The 16,711-nt window shown below is 39.7% G+C and overlaps 1 protein-coding gene and 1 long non-coding RNA gene across 5 annotated transcripts; one reads left to right on the top strand and one right to left on the bottom strand.

The window, feature by feature from the left end:
- Positions 1 to 3,540: 3,540 nt before the first annotated feature.
- On the top strand, positions 3,541 to 15,299 carry LOC107197330 (mannose-P-dolichol utilization defect 1 protein). 4 transcript variants are annotated; one of them, XM_049484445.1, is made up of 7 exons: positions 3,541 to 3,691; positions 5,615 to 5,677; positions 7,157 to 7,289; positions 7,774 to 7,859; positions 12,236 to 12,354; positions 13,493 to 13,603; positions 14,353 to 15,299. In XM_049484445.1, the coding sequence occupies exons 1-7, from the start codon at positions 3,580 to 3,582 to the stop codon at positions 14,509 to 14,511; spliced, it is 783 nt and encodes a 260-aa protein (XP_049340402.1). In that variant the 5' UTR covers positions 3,541 to 3,579; the 3' UTR covers positions 14,512 to 15,299. The 4 variants fall into 4 exon arrangements, with proteins under 4 accessions (XP_049340402.1, XP_049340431.1, XP_049340419.1 ...); XM_049484474.1 differs by lacking the exon at positions 3,541 to 3,691 and adding an exon at positions 4,158 to 4,287; XM_049484462.1 differs by lacking the exon at positions 3,541 to 3,691 and adding an exon at positions 4,344 to 4,428.
- On the bottom strand, positions 3,895 to 4,633 carry LOC125804871 (uncharacterized). The gene is made up of 3 exons (XR_007441108.1): positions 4,552 to 4,633; positions 4,278 to 4,435; positions 3,895 to 3,949 (listed from the first exon to the last, which is right to left on the bottom strand). It is a non-coding gene; the product is annotated as an uncharacterized LOC125804871 (long non-coding RNA).
- Positions 15,300 to 16,711: the final 1,412 nt, after the last annotated feature.

Below are 16,711 nucleotides of genomic sequence, written 5' to 3'. Positions count from 1 at the left end.
TGTTCTTCCTCTGCTTCCTCTGGTTCCTCTGGTTCCTCTTCTTCCTCTGGTTCCTGTTCTTCCTCTGCTTCCTCTTCTTCCTCTGCTTCCTCTTCTTCCTCTGCTTCCTCTTCTTCCTCTGCTTCCTCTTCTTCCTCTGCTTCCTCTTCTTCCTCTGGTTCCTCTTCTTCCTCTGCTTCCTCTTCTTCCTCTGCTTCCTCTTCATCCTCTGGTTCCTCTTCTTTCTCTGCTTCCTCCGATTCCTCTGTTTCCTCTTCTTCCTCTGCTTCCTCTGCTTCCTCTGCTTCCTCTGGTTCCTCTTCTTTCTCTGGTTCCTCTGCTTCCTCTTCTTCCTCTTCTTCCTCTGGTTCCTCTTCTTCCTCTGGTTCCTCTTCTTCCTCTGGTTCCTCTGCTTCCTCTTCTTCCTCTGGTTCCTCTTCTTCCTCTGGTTCCTCTGCTTCCTCTTCTTCCTCTGGTTCCTCTTCTTCCTTTGCTTCCTCTTCTTCCTCTGCTTCCTCTTCTTCCTCCGGTTCCTCTTCTTCCTTTTCTTCCTCTGAGACAAATGAGGGATTATAAGCAAAAACTGGTCTAGAAGAAAAAAAACTAATCAGCAAGAAGAATAGGTACAGAAACAAGCCTATGGGCTGATAAGACAAAGATTGGTTTAGTTTGGGTTGGATGGGTTTGGGTTGAGTTGGGTGGGATGGGTTAAGTTGGGTGGGATGGGTTTGGTTTGGGTGGGGTTGAGTTTAGTGGGATGGGTTTGGTTTGGGTGGGATGGGTTTGGGTGGGGTTGAGTTTGGTGGGATGGGTTTGAGTTGTTTGGGATGGGTTTGGGTTGGGTGGGATGGGTTTGGTTTGGGTGGAATGGGTTTGAGTTGGGTGGGATGGGTTTGGGTTGGGTGGGATGGGTTTGGGTTGGGTGGGATGGGTTTGTGTTGGGTGGGATGGGTTTGGGTTGGGTTGGGTTGGGTGGGATGGGTTTGGGTTGGGTTGGGTGGGATGGGTTTGGGTTGGGTGGGATAGGTTTGGGTTGGATGGGATGGGTTTGGGTTTGGGTTGGGTTGGGTGGGATGGGTTTGGGTTGGGTTGAGTGGGATGGGTTTGGATTGGGTGGGATGGGTTTGGGTTGGGTGGGATAGGTTTGGGTGGGATGGGATGGGTTTGGGTTTGGGTTGGGTTGGGTTGGGTGGGATGGGTTTGTGTTGGGTTGGATGGGTTTGGGTTGGGTGGGATGTGTTTGGGTTGGGTTGGGTGGGATGGGTTTGGGTTGGGTGGGATGGGTTTTTGTTGGGTGGGATGGGTTTGGGTTGGGTGGGATGGGTTTGTGTTGGGTGGGATGGGTTTGGGTTGGGTGGGATGGGTTTGGGTTGGGTGGGATGGGTTTGGGTTGGGTGGGATGGGTTTGTGTTGGGTGGGATGGGTTTGGGTTGGGTGGGATGGGTTTTTGTTGGGTGGGATGGGTTTGGGTTGGGTGGGATGGGTTTTTGTTGGGTGGGATGGGTTTGGGTTGGGTGGGATGGGTTTTTGTTGGGTGGGATGGGTTTGGGTTGGGTGGGATGGGTTTTTGTTGGGTGGGATGGGTTTGGGTTGGGTGGGATGGGTTTTTGTTGGGTGGGATGGGTTTGGGTTGGGTGGGATGGGTTTGTGTTGGGTGGGATGGGTTTGGGTTGGGTGGGATGGGTTTTTGTTGGGTGGGATGGGTTTGGGTTGGGTGGGATGGGTTTGGGTTGGGTGGGATGGGTCTGTGTTGGGTGGGATGGGTTTGTGTTGGGTGGGATGGGTTTGTGTTGGGTGGGATGGGTTTGGGTTGGGTGTGTTAAATAAATGACAGATTAAGGGTTAAAGAGATTGGTTTCCGTTTTATTTTTTGGGAGGGGGGTATAATTTACTTTTAAGTTTGAAACATATTCAGTAAAAAATATGCAAAAGAGAATTTAGCCAAAACAATTTCTACATGAAATTTGAATGTAATAAAATTTGTGTTAAATTTAATATAAATTTGGTTTGTGGCACCTGATCACTCTTATTTACATTGAATTCACCTCATTCTGATCTGTACTCTACAACAATAATCCAGTATCTATTACACACACACACACACACACACACACACATTACAAAGGTGACCAAAATGACAGTAAAGTCAGTTCATCTTATTTCTTTAGCACAGCGCTGTACAATAAAATCAAATAACAAGTAACCTCCAATAACACAATAAAAAAACTAAAACACAATGAAATAAAAACACTGAAACACAATCAAACTAACACAATAAAATAAAAACAATAAAATAAAAACAATAAAACAATATATATAACACAACAAAACAGAAATAAAAAAACAAAATAAAAACAGTAAAACACAATTAAAGAATAACACAATAAAACAATAGCACAAAAAACAACTGTATCACTTCTGTATTTCACTCTGGAGCAGAGCCTTAAATATATAAATGTAGATGTGTCTCCATCTAGTGGTGAAATAGTGGTGCATCAATTTAAACAGCACTGATCATTATCATGGTCTAATTTATTCTTCTATACTTTACTCTAATCTATTGTTATACTCCAATATACTCTAGTCTAATCTACTCTAATCTTTTTAATACTCCAATCTACTCTGATGAACTCTGCTCCAATTTGCTCAATTCTACTCTACTCTATTCTTATATACTCTACTAGACCCCAATCTACTCAAATCTACTCTATTCCAATCTACTCTACTCTAATCTACTCTTATCTATTGTACTCTTCTTTACTCTAATCGTTTCTACTCTAATAATCTACTATTATACTTAGTGTACACTACTCTTCTTTACTCTACTCCACTCCAATCTACTCTTGTCTACCCCAATATATTGTACTCTACTCTAATCAATTATACTCTACTCTTATCAATATCAATTCTACCCTAATCTAATCTACTCTAATCTGCTCTACTCCAATCTAATCTATACTACTCTAATTTACTCAAATCTCATCTACTGTAATGTAATCTACTCACCTCTTTTCTAATCTACTATACTACTATACTCTAACATAGTCTAATCTACTCTACTCTAACCCACTCTACTCTACTCTAATCCAATATACTCTATTCTGATCTACTCTAGTATAGTCTACTCTACTATACTCTATTCTAATCAAATCTACTCTACTGTAATCTAATTTAGTCTACTCTATTCTAATCTAATACTCTATTGTAATATACTATAATACTCTACTTACTGTACTCTAATCTGCTTTACTCTATTCCAATCAAATTTACTCTACTGTCCTCTAATCTAATGTACTCTAATTTATTAAAATCTACTCTATTCTGATCTACTCTACTTTATTCTACTTTACTCTATTCTACTCTTAAATTGCTTTAAACTAATAAAAGGCACTAAAATTAAATATTCCACCGCTTTTGTTTTTCTTGGTGAAGACGTTGAAGGGTTAACCTGTTTTTTTCTTCCACCCATTTCAGCCAAGTTATCATAACCAATCCCATGACAGGGGCGGGGCTAGCGCTTAGCCAATCCCAGGACAGGGGGGGGGTAGCACTCAACCAATCCCGCAGCAGGAGTATCAGAGTTGCAGGCTCGAGCTGAAGATGGAGGAGTTTGAGGAAGAGCAGATTTCTCCTCTAAAGAGTTTTATTTTAACTTATTTACTCCCAGAGAAATGCTACCAGCTCTTCTTCCACCAGCTGCACCTCACTCACGGTCAGACCTGTACTCTACTACTACTCTACTACTACTATACTACTACTACTACTGTACTGCTAATCTACTAATCCTTATTTACTCCCTGAGAAATGCTACCAGCTCTTCTTCCACCAGCTACACCTCACTCGCGGTCAGACCTGTACTCTACTACTACTGTACTACTACTACTCTACTACTCCTGTACTCCTAATCTACTGTACTAATCCTTATTTACTCCCAGAGAAATGCTACCAGCTCTTCTTCCACCAGCTGCACCTTACTCACGGTCAGACCTGTACTCTACTACTACTCTACTACTACTTTACTACTACTCCTCTACTACTACTTTACTACTACTACTACTCTACTGCTACTTTACTAATACTCTAATACTCAAACCTACTGTACTAATCATTATTTACTCCCAGAGAAATGCTACCAGCTCTTCTTCCACCAGCTGCACCTCACTCACGGTCAGACCTGTACTCTACTACTACTCTACTAATACCATACTACTACTACTATACTACTACTGTACTGCTAATCTACTAATCCTTATTTACTCCCAGAGAAATGCTACCAGCTCTTCTTCTACCAGCTGCACCTCACTCACGGTCAGACCTGTACTCTACTACTACTCTACTAATACCATACTACTACTACTATACTACTACTGTACTGCTAATCTACTAATCCTTATTTACTCCCAGAGAAATGCTACCAGCTCTTCTTCCACCAGCTGCACCTCACTCACGGTCAGACCTGTACTCTACTACTACTCTACTACTCCTGTACTCCTAATCTACTAATCCTTTTTTACTCCCAGAGAAATGCTACCAGCTCTTCTTCCACCAGCTGCACCTCACTCGCGGTCAGACCTGTACTCTACTACTACTATACTACTACTATACTACTACTAATGTACTGCTAATCTACTAATCCTTATTTACTCCCAGAGAAATGCTACCAGCTCTTCTTCCACCAGCTACACCTCACTCACGGTCAGACCTGTAATCTACTACTACTCTACTACTACTATACTACTACTACTACTGTACTGCTAATCTACTTATCCTTATTTACTCCCTGAGAAATGCTACCAGCTCTTCTTCTACCAGCTGTAATGTCCTGTATTACGAATCCTGTACTAATTTTGTACTACTACTGTTCTACTACCAGTTTTTCTTCCACCAGCTACACCTCACATGGTCAGGGCTGTACCATACTACTACTCTACTGTACTATTACTGCATTACTACGCCACTGCTACTATATTGCTATTGCTACTGCTATTATTGTACTGCTCATCTACTGCTAATCTACTGTACTACCCCTGTACTAATAATTTAAAAATCCTTTACCTGTACTGTACTACTCATGTCCTACCCATGTACTAGTATTGTACTAATCCTGTACTAGTACTATACTACTAATATACTACTAATCTACTCTACTACTCCTGTACTAGTACTATACTACTCCAGTACTTTACTGCCTCTCCTGCACTAGTACTGTACTATTAATCTACCACTCTTGTACTAGTACTATACCAGTACTCTATTACTCCTGTACTACTACTGTACTAGTACTGTACTTCTAATCTACTAGTCCTGTACTGGTACTAAACTACTCATATACTGCTCCTGTACATTTACTGTAATCTACTAATCTGCTACTCCTGTACTGAAGGTTAATGAGTAAATGTTACCAAAGTTAATGAGTAAGCGTTACTAATACTAAAGTTTATTAGTTAGTATAAATAAAGCTATATGTTAGCAGTATTTAGGGAAATATATTTAATTGGTTAATTATAAAGAAGTTAATTTAGTATATAGAAGGTTCAGACAGTTAGATGTAGGTCATGGATAAATAGTGTGTGTGTGTGTGTATAGTGTGTGTGTGTGTGTGTGTAGATGTTCTGATGGTGTTGTGGTTCTGCAGGTCCGTGTGTGAGGATGGTTCTAGGTAAGGTTCTAGCTATGTGGAGCCTCGTCTCACTACTGGGTGAGTCTCTCACTGTCTGATACACGTTCTAACACGTTCCTCACATACCTACACACACACACACTACACACTGCACACACACACACACTACACACACACACACTACACACACACACACACTACACACTGCACACACACACACTACACACTGCACACACTACACACTGCGAACACTACACACTGCACACACACACACTACACACTGCGCACACACACACACACACACTACACACTGCGCACACACACACTACACATTCTATACACACTATACACACACTCTACAGGTCAAACATTTCAGGCCACCTTTCATTTTTGGAGGCTCTGTACCTGAACATTCCTCAGGGTTTAGCCCCGCCCACTCAGCCTGCAGGTTGTAAAGCGATCATTAAGTGTAACCTGAGGGGTCCGGGAACACCTGTTCACACCTGTATAAGTTGTGAGATGTTATCAAATCAAATTACATTTATTTACCATATTTTTCACACTATAATCTGCACCTAAAATCCTTTAATTTTCCCAAAAATCATCATCAGAGCTCCTTATAATCCGGTGCTCCTTATGTATGAATTCTATCAGTCAGGTATTAAGGAGCAGTAAAGACACTCCACTGAAGTACAGAGTTATACAGGAGTTTCAGTGAAGTTTCTCCAGCACTGAGATTCGAGCAGCATTAGCATTAGCATAACCGCGCTAAGCGCTAGCTCTTTCACCATTCAGAAGCGAGTATATTGGACTGTAAACTGGGTTAGCCTCAGTTACCGGAACACTCAGCATTCCTCAGTGCTATTAGATTACCCGCTAATGCTGCACCCACCTATAGTGCCGGAGAAACTCACCCTTTAGTCCTATCTGTACAGGATTAGTATCTCAGGGGGTTCTGGGTAATTTTATCTTTTATTGGGGGTTTTTATCCTCTGTGATTTTATTCCCGTCCAGAACGATCATGTTCGTGTTTTTCTCAGACGTCCTCTGAGAAAATTACAGGCTGAATTATCTACTGTTTTTCTCTGAACTCCGTGCTCCTCCGGTAATTTTAGTCCCGTCCGGACGCACATCTCTGAGTTTCGTCTCCTCGCCTTTAGTGATAAAACTCTTGCATTCTGACTGTAATTGTAAAAACAGGAGGACCAGAGAGTTTTTAGGCTTTTTTCTTGGTCCTCCATTTCCACTCGCTGTTGTGTTTTTTTAACGTGGATCTCCGTGGAAACCGTGGCGTGTCCAAAGTGTAATTACGGTGCGCGGCAGTGGACAAATATCTATTTTATTAAAGAGTAGAAGTGTGAAATACATTTTTTACACAGACGCCCCCCTGAGAAACTAATCCCGTCTGGACAGAGCTTTCTATAAAAATACTGTAAATCTAAGCTTACTGTAAATAAACAGAAGCGCTTTACTCTCCCAAATAAACAGTTTTCAGGAGAGAAATCTGTGTAGATTAACAGTTCCAGTCCCATGACTTTTGTCTCTCTGTCTCTGCAGCTCCGGTTCCTCAGGTATGGAGGCTGGTCCGGTCCGGTAGTTCTGAGGGTCTCAGTCTGGTGTCGGCGCTGTTGGACCTGCTGGCCGTTTCTGCTCATGTGGCGTTCTGCGTTCACCACGGCTTCCCCATCGGGTAACGCGCTGCCACTATGATCAGGAGATTTCTAGTTTGAATCCCGATCATGCAGCTTGCCATCAGCTGCTGGAGCCCCGAGAGAGTACAGTTGTCCTTGCTCTCTCTGGGTGGGTACAGTACAGTAGATGGCGCTCTCTCTTTCCCCTCATCACTCCTAGGGTGATGTGGATCAGCACAAGGCTGCGTCTGTGAGCTGATGTATCAGAACCGAGTCGCTGCGCTTTCCTCCGAGTGTTAGCGCTGTGATGCTACTCAACAATGCTACAGCATCAGCAGCAGCTCAAAAAGAGGCGGAGTCTGACTTCACATGTATCGGAGGAGGCGTGTGCTAGTCTTCTTTCCCCTTCTGATGTTGGAGCATCACTAGTGATAGTGGGAGGAGTCCTAATGAGTAGGTTGGGGAGAAAATGGGATAAAAATTAGAAATAAAATTATTTAATTGTGTGTGTGTGTGTGTGTGTGTGTGTGTGTGTGTGTGCAGGGCGTGGGGAGAGAGTGTGTGTGTGCTGGTGCTTCTCGCCCTCGTGATGTTCCTCATCCAGCACTACAGAGGAAACAGCCTCACAGGTAAACACCCACCTACCTGAGAGTGAAGAAATGAATCAGTGAGTCAAAAAATGAATCAGAAAGTAAAACAATAGTCAGTGAGTAAAGAAATGAATGAGTGAATAAAGAAATGAATCAGTGAGTGAAAAAATGAATCAATGAGTATATAAATGAATCAGTGCATTAAGAAATGAATCAGTAAGTAAACATTCAACCAGTGAGTGAATAAATGAATCAGTAAGTGAAAAAATCTGTCTGTGAATTATGAAATGAGTAAATAGCAAAATTAGTCAGTGGGTGAAGAAATGAATCAATGAGTGAAGAAGTGAATCAATGACTGAAGAAATGAGTCAAAGAGTGAAGAAATGAATCAGTGAACAAACAAATAAGTCTGTGATGAAGTAAATGATTCATTGAGTGAATTTGTGAGTGAATAGATGAAGAGGTGTGTGTTAGCAAATGACTCAGTAAGTAATGATTCAGTGACTGATGGAATGAATGATTGAATGATTCAGTGAGTGATTTAAATGGGTAATTGATTCAATAAGAGAATAAACCTTTGAGTGAATTAATGAGTAAGTCAGGGGTGTCAAACTCATTTTGGCCGAGGGCCACATTGGCATATTGGCGGTCCTCTGAGGGCCAGATGTAACTTATAAATGTAATAAAATGTAACCAAATGTAATATAAAATGAATGTAATTACTCCTTAATGTTAAATAACTCTCAATATATTATTTATTCAATCAAACATTACAGTTGCATGGAAAAAAATGTTTACTTGTTGCTCTATTAACATAAATCCTTTTAACCATCAATCAAGAACCAAACTATTCAAGTGAATAGAAATAACATAAAATACAAAATATATTATCTTTGATCAAAACGTTTGATAAAGAAAAGAGGCTTAATAAATATAAAATCAAAAATTGTGAGCTGCTAAGAACATTTGACAGCATTTTGCAAAAAAAACTGACTGCAACCGCCTTGCATCAAACTAGATGCTTAATTACAAAAACTACATAAACACATAAAACCTGCAAACACTAAATACGTTGCAACAGCTACACATATAAATAAGTATGTAATGAACTTAAAATACAAAAATAAAGGTTGACTCAGTTTACAACTATATCAAGTTTTCAGGTTAGTTTTTGATGAGGACATGCTCCCTGTCACACCAAGTGGATATCCTCTACCATCCAATGATCATGTTCTGAAAATAACAAACATAAATTAAATTGCATAAAGTTAAATTATTGTTCTTCTTGGTTGAATTTCATTTAATTATATTCTAATTAGGTTTTTTAAAATGCTTACCTATGTGTCTTTCTGACAAGATGTCTGACAGCGTTTCCCCATTACCAGTGTGTCAATGTCTGGTTTTAGGTCCTGTGCTGAGGCAATCCTTAGGACAGCATGGAGGTTGTCATCAGTGAGACGTGATCTGTGCTTGTTTTTGTTCAGATTCATTATAGAAAACATCTGTTCACACAGATAGGTGCTTCCAAACATGGACAGAACACGGGCAGCATGAAGTCGAAGCTGTGGCATCAGACCAGGGGGCAGCAGCCTGTAAAAGTCCTGGATTGCAGCATCTTGGAACTTTGCTCTCAGGCCACTGTCACTTTGAAGCTCAATTAACTCCATCTGAAGATGTTGGGGTGCAGTGCAGACGTCGGTGGTGAAAGGATTGGCAAAGATGGCAAAGCCAGACTGCTGTCCTCTGAAGTCAGAGAAGCGCCGATCAAACTCAGTCTTTAACCGGCTCAGTTTGGTAGTCAGCTGAGCACACGAAAAAGTCCCAGGAAATAAGGCTGACATGCTCTGACAAACGGGGAAGTGGGCAAGATTGTCCTGTTTTGCTTGGCACATCCATAGGTCCAGTTTACGCTGGAAAGCCGTGATCATATCGGACATCTGCGTAATGACTTGTTTGCGTCCCTGCAGCTTCTGATTCAGTTGGGCGAGATGCTCGGTTATATCACACAACACAGCAAAATCACACAGCCACTTTGGATCTGACAGTTCAGACAAGGGGTTTCCTTTACTCTGCATGAAAAGAGCAATGTCTTCCCTGAGCTCAAAAAATCGCCGGAGGACTCTGCTCCTACTCAACCACCGCACTTCTGTATGGTACAGCACATCCCCGTGCTCCGAGTCGATCTCCTGCAAAAACATCTGGAACTGACGGTGATTCAGGCCACGCGCCCGGATGAAGTTCACCGTTTTCATGACCGTGGTCACTATGTTATCCATTCCCAGCACCTTCCCACATAAAGCTTCTTGATGGATAATGCAATGATACGTTATTAGAGGCATGTGACAGTTCATTTTTTGCATTTTCCCCTTCATTAGTCCAACCAAGCCATTTTTTTCTCCACACATTGCCGGTGCACCGTCTGTAGTTAATCCCACCAAGTTTTCCCAGGCCAATGCATTTTTATTTACGGACTTCTCAACCGCATCAAAAATGTCCTGTCCCGTTGTAGTTCCATGCATAGCAGCTACATCCAACAGTTCCTCAGTGACAGAAAGATCCGACTTCACGCCTCTAATAAAAATTGCTAACTGCGCTGTATCTGTGTTATCTGTGCTTTCATCAACAGCTAATGAAAAAGCTGTGTAGCTGCGTGTCTCCTCGGCCAGCTGTGTTGCAAGATTTTCTGCTAGTTCCTTAACTCGGTCAACGATGGTGTTTCTTGACAAACTGACATTTTTAAAAGTCTGAATCTGGTCGGGACACACCTGCTCACAGACCTTCAGCATGCACTGCTTTAAAAACGCTCCCTCTGAAAAAGACTTTGAAGCACGGGCGATTTCTTCAGCCACAATAAAGCTAGCTTTCACTGCCGCACTGTTTTTGGCTGTGGCTTTCGTGAACAGATTCTGCTGCGACTTCAGTTTGTCTTTTAATTCTTGTGCAATCTGTTGCTTTTCTTGAAGGCTAGCTTTGCCGTACTTAGCGCCGTGCTTGGTGTCAAAATGCCGGCGTAGATTGTACTCTTTAATAACCGACACTGCTTCACAACACAAAAGGCATACCGGTCTTTCGCCTTGAAGCACGAACATGTATTCGCCTTCCCATCTTTGTTGAAACAGCCGTCCGTCCGCATCAACTTTTCTTTTTCTGGACATTTGTATGTCTCAATTCCAGTTACACCTTCCCTCCGGCAGGGTTTCCACATCAATGACTACACTGCCGTGTAGTGGCAGTAAGCCGTAACTTCGCGGGTAATACAATCGACAAGCATTGTGGGGAACGTATTTTTTGGTCAAAACACGTCTCTGACCTCTTTATTATAGACACTAAGATCTTACAAGCTCTCGCGGGCCACATAAAAGAACGTGGCAGGCCACATTTGGCCCGCGGGCCTTGTGTTTGACACATGTGGAGTAAGTGATTCAATATGTGATTTAAAGGGGAAAATGATTCAGTGAGTGAATGATTAAATGATTCAGTGAGTGAATGAGTAAATGATTCAGTGAGTAAATGATTAAATGATTCAGTGAGTAAATGATTCAGTGAGTGAATGATTCAATGATTGAATGATTAAATGATTCAGTGAGTGAATGAGTAAATGATTCAGTGAGTAAATGATTAAATGATTCAGTGAGTGAATGAGTAAATGATTCAGTGAGTAAATGATTAAATGATTCAGTGAGTGAGTGAATAAGTGATTCAGTGAGTGATGGTTAAATGATTCAGTGAGTGAGTGAATAAGTGATTCAGTGAGGGAATGATTAATTGATTCAGTGAGTGAATTAGTAAATGATTCAGTGAGTGATGGTTAAATGATTCAGTGAGTGAGTGAATAAGTGATTCAGTGAGGGAATGAGTAAATGATTCAGTGAGTGAATGATTAAATGATTCAGTGAGTGATGGTTAAATGATTCAGTGAGTGAGTGAATAAGTGATTCAGTGAGTGAGTGAATAAGTGATTCAGTGAGTGATAGAAAGAGAATGTTTGGTTGATGGGATGAATAAATAATTCAGTAATTGAATGAAAGTCAATACGTAGGTAAATAAATCACTGATGGAATTAAATAATCTGTGTGTGTATAATGTGTGTGTAATGTGTGTGTAATGTGTGTGTTTATGTGTGTATAGTGTGTGTGTGTATAATGTGTATAATGTGTGTGTGTGTGTGTATAATGTGTGTGTGTGTATAATGTGTATAATGTGTGTGTGTGTGTGTGTATAATGTGTATAATGTGTGTGTGTGTATAATGTGTATAATGTGTGTGTGTGTATAATGTGTATAATGTGTATAATGTGTGTGTGTATAATATGTGTGTGTGTTTATGTGTGTATAATGTGTTTATGTGTGTATAATGTGTTTATGTGTGTATAATGTGTTTATGTGTGTATAATGTGTGTGTATAATGTGTGTGTAGGTGGTGTATCCGTGGTGGTGTATGCGGTGTTCCTGTACCTGTTGGCGTCTCCTCTCACTCCTCAGGTGTTGATTAGTGAGTCTGAGGAGTGGAGTGTGCTGATCGTCATCACGAGTCGGGTGATTAAAGTTTATATAGTTATATAGATTATAATGAACCGTTAGGCTGGAGATTTACCTGCTGTTATTCTGCACGTTTGCGTTGATGGTGCACATCCTCGTGAACTAACGTGACGCGTACGTGAGGTGCGGAAAATGGTAATCTGCTGTAGAAGCAATGGAGAGTGGAGGCCTCTAGTGGGCAGTGCCAGTAACACACGTAGCACACGCCTACAGTAACACACTTCACTAATTTCATTAACACTACACTAACACAGATCTACACTTACGCACGTCTACGCTAATGCAGGTCTATGCAAACACGTCTACACGACACTTACTATGGAACGCCCTTTGGGTCTTAACGTCTACATTGACGTCCACGTTAACACATCCAATTTGAACGTCTTAAGACGGCAAATCTTACCGTGTTAACACGTTACTTTTGGACGTCTTAAGACGTTTGGACAATGGCAAAATGTGCCGCGTTAACACGTAACTTTAAAATTGGGTGCTACCACTGCACTCACATCTGAGCCCCTCCAAAGACCCACCCTGACCTCGCCCCAAATTACTCTCACAGATAAACCCACCCGGCACACATGGACCATTGCGATTACAACTTCACAGCTGCGTATAAGACATGTGATGCATACGTATCCTCAGAAACAGCCTACGTAGAGCCCATGTGACCACAACGTAGAGCCCATGTGACCACAACATAAAGCACATGTGACCACAGCGTAGAGCCCACGTGACCACAACGCAAACCCTACATCAACAAGGGGTGGGTACATTTGAGGCAACCAATAGTATGGAAGTACTATCATCTAAACGTCTTAAGACGTCCAAAAGTAACGTGTTAACACGGTAAGATTTGCCATCTTAAGACGTTCAAATTGGACGTGTTAACACGGACGTCAATGTAGACGTAAAGACCCAAAGGGCGTTCCATAACTTACTCGTGTCTTCACTAAGAAACATCTACAGTGACGCATGTCTACACTAACACACGTACAAACAGCAGGTATATCTCCAGCCTAAAGCTGTAATTGTGTGTTTGACCACTAGAGGCCACTAAAGGCCATATTAATGATTCTTACCATACTGAATGTGTGTATATATCTGTGTGTGTGTGTGTGTGTGTGTGTGTGTGTAGCTGATTCAGGTGGGCTGTAATTACAGTAATGGATCTACAGGGCAGTTGTCGGGGGTGTGTGTGTTCCTGCAGTTCATGGGTTCTTTGGGACGAGTGTTTGGATCCATACAGGTACGTACAGGTGATGATGATGATGATGATGATGATTATGATTATGAAATATTTGTCTAAATTCAAAACCAAACTAAATAAAAATTATTCGTCTGAATACCAAAATCCAAAAACATTAAAATAAATGGATTTCCAACCATTTTTTGCAAATTTATTGAATTAAAAAAGCACAAAATGTACTGAACTACATTCTTTTTTACAAAAAAACTACAAAGCACATTACAGTGTGTCTACTGCATAATTTTTACAGGAGTGGCAATTACAAATTACAAAACCCTACAGAGAAACCCTTCCTTTATTGGTTTTAACAAACGCTTACAACACTTTTTTGAAACACATCCAAATACGAAACTACGAATTAGAGAGGAAAGAAAGAAAGAAAGAAAGAACAAGAAAAGGAAAGATATTATTTTCTTGCATTATTTCTGTGTATTAGGAGGCGATTTTAAATTTTGAAGAGAGTTACCTATATGACATTAGTTTCTTAAAACATGAGTGATTGTCTGTGTTCATAGAGAGGACTTTTAATTTGAAATGAGGAATACACACACAGCAGCTGGCCTTGGCTGAGCTGTAATGGTTTACTGTCTTGTAATCCAGTAAAGTGCATTTACTGCTGAAATAAACACTAAAGTTAGAGAAAACTGTAATAAAATGTATTAATTACCCTCTACTGCTGCAGTTCAGTCTTTCACCACCAGAGGCCTCTAAATCATCACATTTCTATTCTCTCCGTTCTCTCTCTGCAGGACTCGGGTCACTCTCTCCGTTCTCAGGCCGTGGTTCTGGCGTCCTGTGGTTCCGCGGTGCTCCTGCTGCAGGTCCTGCTGTTCCGGAACCGCCGGCCGGTGGGCGAAGAGAGGGAGAGAGGGAGGGATGGAGAGAGGGAGAGAAAGAAGGAGGAATAGAGGTGAAAAAATAAAGTGTTAATTAGAGAACAGGTTACAGATCCAGACTGTATAAATCTGAACTGCAGTTTCCGCCTTCAGCCGCCAGGGGGCTCCACTCTCCATATAAACACCCACTGAGCCCCGGAGTCCTGCACACGTCTACACCAACTCTACTCAACTCAATTCAGTTCATATTGATCCACTTTAGTTCGTTTTGGTCCAGTTTAGTTCACATTCATTTGATCCAGTTCTGATTATTTAATTTCAGTTTAATTCAGTTCAGTTCACATTGATCCAGTTTAGTTCGTTTTGGTCCAGTTTAGTTCATATTTATTCAGTTTAGTTCTGTTTATTTCAGTTCAGTTTATTTTGATCCTGTTTAGTTCCCTTGATTTTAATCAATTTCAGTTCACATTGATCCAGTTTATTTCACTTCAGTTTAATTAGTTCAGTTCATATTGATCCAACTTAGTTCGCTTAAGTTTAATTAAATTCAATTCAGGTTATTTAATTTAATTTCAGCTCATTGTATATCACTTTATTTAATTCCAGTTCAGTTCATTTTGATCCAGTTTAGTTCATTTCAGTTTAATTCAGTTCTTTTTTATTCAGTTTAGTTCACATTCATTTGATTCAGTTCAGTTCTGATTATTTCATTTCAGTTTAATTAGTTCAGTTCATATTGATCCAGTTTAGTTTGCTTGAGTTGAATTAAATTAAATTCAGGTTATTTAATTTAATATCAGCTCCTTTTATTTCACTTTATTTAATTCAGTTTAGTAAATTTTGATCCAATTTAGTTCACTTAAATTCAGCTCATTTCACTTGAATTTAGTTCAATTCAGGTTATTTAACTTAATTTCATCTCATTTTGTTTCAGTTAAATTCAGTTCAGTTGGCTTAATTAGCATGAATAAGTCAACAACAACGTGTCTAAAATACAAATAACATTCAAATATATATATAAAATGTAACATACTTTGAAAAAAATCAATTCAAACATCAATAACAGATCATTAAATAATAAAATCAAAACAATATAATTGTTAAAATAATGCAGTATTAATATAATTCTATAGAACAGTAATACTGATGTATAAACTGACCAAACAGAAGTATTTGTTTCCTCAGGAGGCGGTTTTGGGATTTAAGTTCTTGTCATGTTTTTGTTGTTAGTTACATTTTTATTTTTACTTTAGTGGTTTATGGTGGGGGTGAGGTGCAGACATTTAATTGTTTTATTGTTTAAATTTTTATCTCATTATTTCACTTCCTTTTTACTTTTAATTTAGTATCTACCTCTGGTTTCAAAATAAGACCAAATAATAATTATATTTTAATATATATGTACATTGCAATATATAATAATATACACTACACAATAATAATTAATAATAAATGTGAATGTATTATATTAAATCATATTATAACAATTAAAACTTGTGAGTTCAGTTAAATATATATATTTATCATCAGTAATCCTTAAAGATCTAATGGTGTAATTCTGTGTTTGACCACCAGAGGCCAGCAAAAGCTCTGCAGCGAAACACCAAAGCTTTGATGTGTTTTGTTCCTCTGCTTGTATAATGTGTTATGTATTGTTTTTATGTTATTATCTGTTTGTTTATTACGTTTTTGTTTGTGTGTTTTTTAGAATAACAAAAGCTGTGAAATTCAAAGGGAGAATCTTTTTATGTGTCTGTTTCACTTTTTGTCTGTTTAATAAACTCTATAAAATCTAGACACAAGAGTGTAAATTATACATTTTAACGTTGAACAAGAATTTTATACATTTCCCAAATTACACTTAAATTTGACACATTACCATATATAATAATTTACTTGCCATATATTTATAAAATTGTTCTGTTTGTATTTTGAGGAAAATCAAGAATCTCTCCATGTTAAAGTTTCCTGAAACTATATTGTATTCTGTTCTGTATTAAATCCGTTTAGTTTCGGTTTCACACTGCAGTTTAGTGACTGAGAGATTAAACTACTTTACTACATCCTGCTATCATTATTCACCTATGTGAGAATCCGCCCACATAGGTGAATAATGATGACATGATGTAGTAAACATATCTGTTGTACCCATACTGCTCTGTAATTTATCTACAGTTACAGTAGATACAGAATCACCAGCACTGTAATCTGTTGTACCCGTACTGCTCTGTAATTAATCTACAGTTACAGTAGATACAGAATCACCAGCACC

The sequence above is a fragment of the Astyanax mexicanus genome, chromosome 1, assembly GCF_023375975.1.
Source record: "Astyanax mexicanus isolate ESR-SI-001 chromosome 1, AstMex3_surface, whole genome shotgun sequence".
NCBI lineage: Eukaryota > Metazoa > Chordata > Actinopteri > Characiformes > Acestrorhamphidae > Astyanax > Astyanax mexicanus.
The sequence above is the reverse complement of the archived record's forward strand: the minus strand, read 5'-3'. Positions and strand labels throughout refer to the sequence as shown.

Excerpts from the sequence above, each read along its gene's own strand:
- LOC107197330 (XM_049484445.1), top strand. The coding sequence starts at position 3,580 with ATGGAGGAGTTTGAGGAAGAGCAGATTTCTCCTCTAAAGAGTTTTATT. Across the intron at positions 7,860-12,235 it reads CAGAGGAAACAGCCTCACAG|GTGGTGTATCCGTGGTGGTG; the intron begins GTAAACACCCAC and ends ATGTGTGTGTAG. Across the intron at positions 12,355-13,492 it reads TGATCGTCATCACGAGTCGG|CTGATTCAGGTGGGCTGTAA; the intron begins GTGATTAAAGTT and ends GTGTGTGTGTAG.